General features: G+C 44.1%; 3 protein-coding genes across 3 annotated transcripts; 2 read left to right on the forward strand and 1 right to left on the reverse strand.

Annotated features, from left to right (window-relative positions):
- Positions 1 to 473: 473 nt before the first annotated feature.
- Positions 474 to 1,261, forward strand: MELLADRAFT_67622 (uncharacterized protein; the record flags this gene model as incomplete). The annotated part of the gene is made up of 2 exons (XM_007415943.1): positions 474 to 551; positions 593 to 1,261. The coding sequence occupies 2 exons, from the start codon at positions 474 to 476 to the stop codon at positions 1,259 to 1,261; spliced, it is 747 nt and encodes a 248-aa protein (XP_007416005.1).
- A 6,048-nt stretch (positions 1,262 to 7,309) lies between these two features.
- Positions 7,310 to 8,679, reverse strand: MELLADRAFT_93072 (uncharacterized protein; the record flags this gene model as incomplete). Its single annotated transcript, XM_007415947.1, has 4 exons — positions 7,310 to 7,447; positions 7,520 to 7,942; positions 8,019 to 8,420; positions 8,503 to 8,679. The coding sequence occupies 4 exons, from the start codon at positions 8,677 to 8,679 to the stop codon at positions 7,310 to 7,312; spliced, it is 1,140 nt and encodes a 379-aa protein (XP_007416009.1).
- Positions 8,680 to 9,496: 817 nt separating this feature from the next.
- Positions 9,497 to 10,688, forward strand: MELLADRAFT_93073 (uncharacterized protein; the record flags this gene model as incomplete). The annotated part of the gene is made up of 3 exons (XM_007415944.1): positions 9,497 to 9,638; positions 9,706 to 10,140; positions 10,261 to 10,688. The coding sequence occupies 3 exons, from the start codon at positions 9,497 to 9,499 to the stop codon at positions 10,686 to 10,688; spliced, it is 1,005 nt and encodes a 334-aa protein (XP_007416006.1).
- Between the last annotated feature and the right edge of the window lie 933 nt (positions 10,689 to 11,621).

The following is an 11,621-nucleotide window of genomic DNA, read 5'->3' on the forward strand; positions in this document are numbered from 1 at the left end:
CAAGTTGTAATTGGATGATTGTGAAGGTTTTTTGTTAGAACCCTTATCAATATGAACTGTAAAAATACGGAAAAATTTCCAGAGGGGAGTTCTCAATGCAGGAAACAAGATGCATATTTTTATTCATTATATGCTCTCCTCCTGGCCTCTCAATATTTTTGTGTATCAATAATTTAATTTTCTGCCCAGAAAATATTATCTTTCTTGTAGTGTACTGCGCGTATATCGGCCGGCCATGTTTTTGTGGACCCAAAGACAGTAGCCGCTCAAAAAAGGTGGCTTTGCTATCCAGCACCGTGACATCAACCGCACGCTCCGCTGGGGATATCTTCGAGTCGATCCTTGACCTAGGAAATCCCAACCATGTCCGTCTTTACCAAGATGAAATCCTGGAACTTTCTCAGACTATCGCTGCCTCGGACATCCTGGAGAAGAAAGAACACCTTGCCAAAAGTGTTCAGAACCTCAGCGAGATGACCAGAGATGTGAGGGACAGGGTCAACCTCTTGAATAGTGCAAGTATATCAGTATTGCGAAAGGTTTTTCAGAAAGTGAGTATTTCATTCATCGCATATGATTGATACCTTCCAAGGAGCAGTCAATTCCTGAACTAAGCAGTCCTTTTTTTAACAAGCTCGAAGTGATAGGGCTTATTCTGAATTCCATTGCCGGTGGGGGAAATGTATACTCGACTACGTCAGCGCAGGCCAGATTGAAGGACCTGGTGCAAACCATCTCGAATGGGTTTTCCGAGCTAGAGGCGCAGGTAGACGCCACCATTCCACTGGCCAGACAAGGTTCGAATCTTGCAGCCACTGTTGGCGCTCAATTTGCCCAACAAAACATGCAACTGCGAAAATTAAAGGCCGGGGTTCCGCTTTGGAAACGCTTGGTCAACTTCAACACCTGGGAAATTCAATCGCTCAATCGAAATATTGCAATGACTACCGCAAGCGCATCGACGTTGAGGTCTATTGCATTAAAGCTTGAAGACCTCCGCGCAACTCTTGTAACCTTTCAGGGAAACGCGGAACATTTTCGAGTGAGTCTCTGTGTCTTTCCTACATTCTGGAAAGATCCATTAATCACATGTCGTCATCAGTCCGAGATCATAGGTAATCATAAGTCTTGTCGTGAGCTAGCAATCGATGAGAAATTTCGGGCAATGAGACAGGTAATTGGTTGCTTCAGTCAGCTCACTGAGGCGGCTGGAACCAACCTTAAAGTAACTCGGGTCGATTCGCCGACCCTTTCAGCCTGAGACCTGGCACAATTTAATTACTACTCAATGTTTTCACTCTGAGATTCATTCCTCCTAAGATACCCTCAATGGACACCAAAACCTTGTGCGCCTAGTCTATGATCCACACTCTATTACCCATTGGGCACCACCTGTTACCTGTTTTAAATATTTTGCTACTTCTTCTTGTATTGAGTTTTGTCAAGTTTACTCCACATCTACATATCTATTGGCCACAAGTCATAAATTGCTCAATGATACACCGGACTTCAATTGAGGTTACAGAATTTTTGTCATCCACAAGGGGGAAACCCTGGCGTACATTCAAAATTTGCTCAGTTAGTCATGGAGTACGTGGGTGAGAAGAAGTTTGCATCTTGCTTGAGGCACGAAATGCAAGACCTGTCCATGAGGACAGTAACCACGGGTAGTATACAACCAAAAGTACTCTAAGGGTTAGATAACCTAAACATACCTAAAGCGGATCCCAAGAGCGGTAAAGCTAACATTTTACATTGAGTGTATTACCGCGCGAGTCTGTCTCACTCAAGATGGGTATTCATTGTGTGCCAACTCATCAGTTCCTCCCTCGCCTTTCTCTCTAACCCATTCCTTTTTCATTCTCCGTTTTACTCCATTTCACTATCCGTATCACACTAATTCAATTTTACCTAAAAGAAACTACTAACTATCTCATTTTTACCTCCCACCCGCCCAGACTTTCCCAGGTAATCAAATCTTACAAAGGGGAGGTGCGGAAAGGACGGGAATACTCCAAAAGGAGAACTCTCCACAGACACTTTCCGCTGTCCTCCCTAAACCAGGTCTCCTCTCTCGGAGAGTTCACTGAGGAACTCTCCGAGAGAGGAGACCTAATTCCCGCTACCACGCCTTTCCCTCACCTAGTGTTCAACTAGGCAAGGGAAGGCTTTTGTTCTTTTATTTGCAATTAAAAGTTGTGTTATAAAATTGAATGGAGGGGATGACCTATTGGTGCACGTATTAAACATGCCTTTGTTCGAGCTCCAGTTTGCAAAGGCCAAGTCTCCGGCCTTGAAGTGTAGTTTCAAGAGTTCGAAGTTTGAACTGACTTTCAAGTTCAAACTTATTTTGAAGTTCGAACTTATTTTGAAGTTTGAACTTACATATTTTGAAGTTTGAACTTACTTCAAAGCTTACTTCGAAGTCTGAATTCTTGAAATCCCAACATGACTGATAGGCGGAAAAAGTCACTCGCAGGTAGTCTCAAAGAAAGACTGATATGTCAATCAACAGGGCCATTGAGATCATCTGCGGAGAAGCGCTAGATTGCAGGATCATAAGACCAGCGATACAAGCAACCCTGCGCCAGCTACGTTTCTGTTGCGGGCTGCGTGGCGGGGCGTTGCGGTTATTCAGCCCTGTAACGCTACAAATATACAGGCAAAATGTTGTGGGTAGTACCGCTAAGTTACACAATGTTCAGATTTTGGGTTTTTCCGGGACCGCTAAAACCCGGTTAACGTTACGGTCCCGAGCCGTTAAATAACGATGTTGCGCCCGTGGGTTTTTTTTTTGGACTATCCCCGATTAGGCAAGGAACTAACTGATAATCTATACCTCATACTCACCAAAACCCCAATCGAGAAGTGTCTATGCCTTGGTTTGTTCGAGATCGTGCCCAGCAAGGGGTCGACTGGCTGAAGATGTCAAAAGAGTGCGTGTTCCACCTCTTCCTCCCTACCTCGTTCCTCTGTCCGATTTATTTTAATCTCATACTTACTATCACTTTTCTTTACTTCCTCCTATCCATTCTTGCCTATCAATTCCACCTTCACACCTAGTTTACCGACCCAAAGAATCATCTTACCCAATCCTTCGATTTTATTATCTTCCCTCCCATCCTTGATCACTTTCCCTACGATCAAATTGTCTTTCCTCCCGTTACTCAACATACAACCTACCAGTATCATCTACGACTTTGACCAGCTACGTACCAGAATGTCATCCCGCACTTCTGAGACCCCGTCAAGACCCGTCCGTAACAGACAGCCAGTCATCAACCCCGGCATGGTCTCACCTTCCGTCGACTCTTGTAGACAAATGAGTGTTGAAGTTGATCCACCCACGATGTCGAAAAATAAGCGCAAACACCGAAGTTACCAACCTGAACCGACGGAAGATGAATCAGATGCCTCAATTGTCAGTATTCATCGTCCAACTGCCGAAGCGAATCACCAGAAGAATAGGAAAGTCACCGCCTCTAAATCCAAGTAAAGTTCCCGCAAAAAGGCTGCAACTGAAGTTCCAGCAGATGAAGTGAGGTTTTGTTCCTGATTCACAATGCGCTGGTTGGCTGTGAATTGAATCACACTTCTTTACAGAACATCTCCGAAAACGTAACTAGGGAGATGTTACGTGCGGATTCCGATAATGAGGCCTCAGGCGATCAACCTAGAAAGCGACACAAAGCGGAAGAGGCAGACCAGGTCGAGCTAGATCAACTACGAGCCTATTATGATACCCCATTTCATCGGGCAGATGATGTAAGTCATTGTTTCTTTACCTTCAAAGCATTGATAGTTTTTATTAATTGATATCTTGGTTCATGAACTTTAGGACAAGTCGAAGGCGCCTTTGTCTTATCCGTGTCGGTTCTGCAACAGAGACACCAGAAAGCCAGTCCGTGTCAGCTTAAGCAACTTGACTGGAAACCTCCGCGCACATCGGGATGGATCCACTCAGGACGGCCGCTCGGATGTAGGGTGTCCTGGCAGAACAAAAGCGAAAAATTCAGCCGAAGGTAAGGATCTAAACATACCTCCTTCGGTTGCCGAGTTGCGCATGGCCGAGAAGAAGAAAATCAGAGCTCTCAATGGCTTTGTCTCCATCACCCCTGGTTTGAAATTCAACAATGTGTCATTTAATCAAATGGCGTGTTTATGGTTGATTCGACATGCTTTACCTTGGACCCGAGTCGAGGACCCGATTCTCAGAGGCATGGTAAGGTATCTCAGACACGATGCCAAGCTTTATGGGGGCGAGTGGGCATCATCTGAAGCACATCAAGTCAATAAGTCTTTGAAGACTAATGTTTTCAAAGAATTAACGGTATACATCCATCTTCTTCTAGTACTATCAATTCAACGGCTTGTACTGATATCTGTTTGATTTATTTAGAACCTCACATCACGATTTGATCTGGTTCATGACGCGTGGACCAGTAAAGGCAATCGACATGGTTTTATTGGAGCATCTGTCACATTCATCGACCCAAAATGGCAGTATCACGTCCGACATGTGAGCTTGAAGGTGGTGGCCTGGCACCATCATGGTCCATGGCTCGCTGAACCCATTGTGAACCTTTTAGTGAAACATGGGATCTATCAAAAGATAAGTTTTCTTACTGATTCATATTTTCTATTTCTTCTTCTCTATTTGTTTTGTTTTCCACGCTGATTTTTCCCATAACTTTTCACATCCTTTGCCAGACCACCGACTCAGGATCAAATAACCAAACAATGGCACAGGAAATGCATCGTCAGTTTACATTACAACCCGAGGGAGAAGGTATAAAGTATAAATGGGACCCAGCTGTTATGCACGTCTTCTGTTTTTGTCATAAGCTTGCGCTGATTGTCAACGCAGGCCTGGCGGAGCTCGGTGTGAAGGCTCCACCTCCGGCGAAAGTCAAATCTGCTGCTCGGGGTCACTTTCCATCAATTGGAACAATTGAAGAAGAGGATGAAGAAACTGAAGATACCACTCAATGTGAACCAGCACTACCGGAACACGATATCGATGAAATCGAAGAAATCAACCCACCAGTCGAAGACGAAGCAAGTTCAATCGAAGACGAATCTGAATGGGACCGTGCCGACGCCGAAGATGAAGACACACCAGCTATTGTTTTGGAAGGGGAAGTAGCTCCAACACACCGCCGAGAAGCCAATCATGTCGATTTCATATTGCGCAAGGTAAGATCTCTTCATACCTTTTCTTTGATACTCTTTTGCTTATATTTAGTTTACTCAACGGGCTCTTCTGACTATCCCAGGTCGACTTCATTGTACGACGTATCACTCGGTCGTTGGCCTGGCGCAAAGAATTTGCACGTGTGAGTGTCAAGAAGGGTTTCACAGGATCCCTTATCGCTGGATATGGGATCAGGTGGAATATAAAATATGAAAGCAGGCATAAAGCTTGGCTTGCACGATCAGTGAGTTATTCTATTTGTTTAATTAGTACTTAAATTTTTATTAATCATACAATCAAAATTTATATTTGTATAGGTCATTGATCAATTGTGCAAAGAGGATCTTGACCGAGTGCTTGCAGTTGGACGCCGCCCACGTAAAAACGGTAAACCTTACGGTTATTTTCACCGACTCGAAATTACCACCGCCGAGTGGGCCCAAGTTCGACGTATCAATGTCGAACTGGAGGTGAGTCATCTTACTTGTGTCAAATCAATCGCAAGGATACTGACCAGATCTTCTTTTATATTCATGTAGATATTTCTCACCACCACCCTCAAGATGGAAGGCGACGGGCCTACCGGGTGTATGGTAATTCCTCAATACGTCGAGCTTCGACATAAATTACAAGAGAAGATTGAAAAGTTAAGTACTACCGACGCGGTCTATCCCATGCTAGCAAAGATGTTGGAAAAAACTCAACATTACCTTGAAGAAGCGCTGGGATGTGAAACTTTGGTAATGGCAACACTCCTTCATCCACTCTTCCGCCACAAGTTCTTTGTCAAGTGGTTTGGTGGGAAAAGTGGAGAGATCCCGATCAAGACCGAAACAATGTTCCGTCGACTGTACTCCGAATACGAAAGTTCTTCACCTCTTCAAGGATTCACTGCCGCCAACGCCACTGGTACTAGTTCCAACCCTTCTGCAGGCCAACCTAAAATGTTTCACGATGACTCTGACACTGAAGAAGAACCTGCAGAGACAATCGATAACTCAGTTGAAAATTACTTACGCATGTCAGATAAGATGCGTAGTACTGAGTATGACCTGGCAGACCCGAAATCAGCTTTACTATGGTGGTTGGTAAGTACATTCTCCAGTTTCACATTATGAACTCACACTGACAAACTGCCTTATATGTGTAGCGTCACGAGAAGGAATATCGAGTTCTTGGTATCATGGCACGTGACTACTTGGCCACCACGGGGTCATCATGCGCTGCCGAAAGAATATTTTCTTGCGCAGCTGATGTTTGCGCCAGCGATCGAGGGAGCCTCTTGGCTCGTACCATCGAGGCTCTAGTATCAAGTCGTCTATGGCTAAGGGAGGGTGTGGATTTGGGAGTTGAATTTTCCGAACTTGCATCGATTTTGAAGTCTTTAGGTGTAACCCTTGACTAATCGGCAACAGGCTATTCTTTATTACTTTGACTCTTTCTCATTTTCTTTTCTTGCTTCACCTTTTACTATTTCTTTAGAATCATTTCACTTGTTTAAACCTTTTAACATATATTATTATTTTCAATACACTCGTTTAACCCTTTTAAAATTACATTCAATACACTCGTTCAATGTCTTCAATTAACTTTCTATTTTTGACTATCGATTAACTTACTATTTCAACTATGATGAAATTTATATTGGTGGCTCCTTCTTTGTCCATTTTGGCGCTGTGACGCTGTTGCGTTGCTCCTTGGTAACTGGTGATAACGGGCGCTACATATAATGCTGTAGCGCCGGTTGCGCTGCTGCTGCTCTGCGGAGTGGAGCTGAGCTACAACTATATGCGAAATCCTGTTGCGGTATGATGCGCTACGTTATAATTTTAACGGGCTTCTGTTGCTTGTGCCGGAGCAACGTTAAAAAAAATACACCTGTAGCGCGACGTAGCGTGACTGGCGCAGGGTTGATACAAGCATGAGATGATACAAACACGTAGAGTTCCAATAATCCCAACACCTTGGCAGACTTCTCATCTCATTATCAAGGGGTTATCGTGGATTCATATCGGCGGCGACTGTCGGGATCAAGCAACACTTTAGCGGCCGCCGACATCTAAAGCAAACGGGCATTTACCAGCATCAGAATATGAAACGGAAAGGGTGAATGATCTAGATGTAAGCCTGAGATGAACCCGCCTGTTGTGCTACCCCGGTGTGTCCACCTTTGTCTGGATGAAAATATAACATGCACGACTTCCAGCGACTTTTGATCTGTGCTGAATTTGCCATTGGGGTAAGAGCCAGCTGCTGTTTACGGGGTTAACAGTTAGATTGATTATCAGATCTTCTGGGGAAAGGTCAGATCCTGGATGCACTTACCTCATAAAGCGTCCTTTGCCTTTGTTTTTGGGCTTGATGGCTGCAGGATGTGGGGTCACACTTCTGTTTATTACTGACGCGCCTATAAAGCTGTGACATCCAAAGAAAATTCTTATCAAGAGTGTCAATGTAGAACTGGCTCTCAGGAGTCCAAAGTTGATCTAGCACTCCTTCGCCCTCATCCAGATGGCCAATGTGCAAATACGCCTCGACAAGGAGTAGATGAATTCGTACAATTTGTTCCTTCAAGTTTTTGACAATAACCTTCCGTTCTTCTGCTATTCTTTTGCACCCCCCTTCTAAGAGTGAAATTGCATCTTGTGATTCTTCTCGACATAAAAAATCCTGCGCCCACATATACACCAGTTCCAAGATGTCATTGGTGGTGGTGACTTCGTTGTCAGGGGTGTCTGGTTTAGACTCCTGTTGAAAGTAAATTAGTGGAAGTTTGTCTGTCAATCATCTGATGAGCTCATTTTCCGGAAAAAAAAACACTAACGCATGCCTCCAAGTTCGAACTGCTTTCTAAATGATCTTCAACCTCGAAATACAATTGGGATAGTTCTAGGTACTTTGGATGGGTGGCAGGTATGGCCAGGCTTGAGTCTGGGCGCCAAGCTTGTTGAAGGATGTCAGAGGCCGCTTGCGGACGCTCCAGCTTCAGGTAGCATCGTGTTAGATTGAAACACGAAAGAATCCATCCCGTATGGGGACCTCTATTGGTCGCACCATTTTTGCTCTCACATCTGGATATTTCTTCGGAATATAACTGTAGCAATTGTAGATATTTTTGAACCAAGTGTGTATACATTCCTTTCGAGTCGGCATACTCAGCTGCATCCATAAGTTGACTGATGCGGTGTTGATCCTGTAAGGATGGGTCAGGAGGAGTTCGATGGGACTTGGAAGAGGAAATGGTATCGAGGAGATACAACAATCAGTTAATGGAGAAATCAGCAGGTTCAAAGATATCATCAACTCACCATTCTTCCTTCCTTACGGCATTTTATTGAACAATAGACTTGTGTTGTTGCCTCGCTTGATTTGGTTTCTGGCAAACACTTGTATGCCCTCTTTGGACGGGATGATGAAGAGACATTGCTCGATTCGATTGGTAATATCTGCTCGGCGGATGTCTTTGAGGGCAACGCATCATTCATTTCGAACGTAAAGGTGCAGAAGTACGAAGCACAGAGCAATGTGGTCAAAGTTTGTTTCTGACACCGAGGTCACAATGATGGTTTACGTAGTATTTACAGGCCACAAACAACGTAGGAATATATGAACGTGTCTACTCTAGCGCCGATTGATCAACATTCAGCAGTACTCAGGAGTCATCGGTGTACTTCATGAGCAGCTAGCCCTGATGTAAGGGGCCAAGTATAGTTTATTCGCGAGACATTTCAAACATTACACCTGATATTTGCTCAAATTTAACTCAGACCCTTCTCGAACTCAACTTGGGTCCAGCTCAATTTTCTATGACTGAGGACACGTAGTCTTATTGAACCGCCGATCGCGAACACCAACTCTCTCGAAATCCTTTGTTGTGTTTTCCTTCCTCTAACCCAATCTGGCTGATTTGAAAGCTTTGGACGTTGATGCCTGAATCCATTCCACTGCGCTTAGCTCAGCCACCGCGTCAGCTGAGTTACTTGCGCACCAAGGCGCCCCTGTCGGACGCATTTGCTCATTCTGTCTTTTGACTTCCAAACGTTGAGTTGTTTCATCATCAGCTTTTGAAGTTCAGAGTGCAAGTTCCCAAATATATGTATATATACGTACATACATTTATAATTTATCCTTAATCGTAAAACGTACCGATATCCACTCTTCATTCAATATCTGTTCATTGACAGTGTAGCTTAGGAAACTAATTTGCCGGAAGATCGCTGGTCATTGCTCTAAATCCTCAACTACGCGAAACCCAGTGCCCAAAATCAATTCAAGACTTCGCTCGTGGTGTCAAGCTTAAAAATGCCTCAAAAATTGCGGCCCAACAATGGCGACCCCCACAGTTTTGGTCGTAGGGCCGGATTCCGAGTGAGGGCAGCTGTTCATGAACTTTCGCGGCATACCCCCGCGATTCATGTTGTCTTACTGATCTTCCTGTCCATAAGTCAGTGCATGTTTCCTACTTAGTCTTTGCGTACGTCTTGGAGGCTGATTTGACACGCATTTTCCAGCAATATGTGGGCGAATACACCTTCTTGATCACCGTTTAAAAAAAGCCAAGGGCGAACTCTTCTACATTCGAGTACACACAACATCTCAACCTTGCACCAGCGTCTGGGCCTCCTCGGAGGGTTTCCAATCCAAGCAGCGAGACGCGTTCAATGATCCAGAGACAGTGAAGATAGCAGAAAGTCATCATCTCTCCAGCATCATACCGGCATTTGTGGAAAGTAATTCTCACCACAATGACGTAGCTTCTGATGACAGGCTCCAAGATGTACACTCGGAAAAAGATAGCTTTCAGGCTTGGCCGGAAGACATAATAGGCGATGTCGAGAAAGGCCTCCAAACAACCACGCTGAAAGATTCGTACCAAGTGCAAACCGGGTTACCAACAAGCTATATGGCGCGAGAAGCTTTCAAGCAGTGCATCAAGGATCGGGATGGTCTCTGAGACTTTGCTTTCATGCACACCGGTGGATATGCGATTCGATCCTTAACTTCGGAATCTCATATTCGCTCTAGTAAGACTTGGAGAAGCCATCTTCCTTGGTCGAAAACGCCAGGCGCATCCATAACGAATTCGGAGACACCCGGAACTGCGCTGAGTGGCGATGGTACAGCCGGTAACTGTTGGGCTTTCCGTGGATCAGTAGGACAGCTTGGAATAGGGCTCAGTAGTAAAATCGATATCACCGCCTTATCGATTGAGCACATCGGGGCGCAATTAGCGCAAGATGACATCACATCTGCACCGAGAGAATTTGAACTTTGGGGAGTTAGTGATGACGAGGATACAGTAGCCGGCACAACACCATTGTTCAAAGGGGTATACAGCATCTCCAGCCCGAGTTCAACTTTACAAATGTTTGAACTCAACAAATCACATAAGTTGCTCTTCAGCAAGGTATTGTTTAAAGTCATCTCGAACTATGGTAATCCCGTGTTTACTTGCCTTTATCGTGTGAGAATACATGGCCAGCCAATTTTTTGAAAACATAAATGTATTTCCATTTCTTTCTTCTAGTTTTACTTCGTAATTTTTGCCATTTAATGTTACGTAGACATACATATATTCTGTGAAGCTATACACTCTTGGATGGTTTACACCATAGTCATTTCCTGTTCCTATACATATATATTTCGTGAAAATCATTCATGTGAGACAAAGTGAAATTTGGGAATAGTCATCCGAACCTTCCCATCCCCAATTCATATTTGTTAACAAGTCTCTTAACTTCCAATCTTCAAAATTGAAACTGTTAAAGATTCAATTTCGTTGCTTCAAAGCAGCAGCAGCAGCTCGTTTTCTCTCTCTTAACGCACATGTTTGTTATCAGCTGATTTCCTGAACCTAGATAGAAGAGAAAGTGATATTGAGACACCATACAACTGGGAATATTAGGCAGATCAAAGAGCCTTGAAGCAACGTTACGGAGACAGAGTAATCTGTTGGTGTTTGGAAAATCTTGAATGTTGTCGACATCTTCTGTCGGACCAAACACGACGCTCGAAAGCTCCATCACAGTTCAGCGACACTGTGTAGCTTCACTTAGAAGTTTTTATATGAATTGGATTGTTGCGGCATCCACACATAACTTGGCTTTTAGGTCAGAGTGGGCATCATGAACACGTCGTGTCTCTTTCCTATCCTCTGATTTTGAGTCATGCTATGTTAAGATCTTCAATCTGAGATTTTTTAGTAAATTCAGGATATTGGCTTCACTTCCAAAGCAAAATCGTATGTCTGTACGCGTATATACTTTCACAGTTCCCTTTTAGACATGCCGGGAGTTTGAGAAGAATGAAGAAGTCTTTGGTAATTGGTTCTCGTACAGCCTGCTATGTACTAGAAATCAAGTTCATACGCGACTAATCGGCAAACTGTCAACAACAAAGGTGATTTGTGCTTCCCTGTCCGCACAAA

Source organism: Melampsora larici-populina (genome assembly GCF_000204055.1).
Source record: "Melampsora larici-populina 98AG31 unplaced genomic scaffold MELLAscaffold_55, whole genome shotgun sequence".
Taxonomy (NCBI): domain Eukaryota; kingdom Fungi; phylum Basidiomycota; class Pucciniomycetes; order Pucciniales; family Melampsoraceae; genus Melampsora; species Melampsora laricis-populina.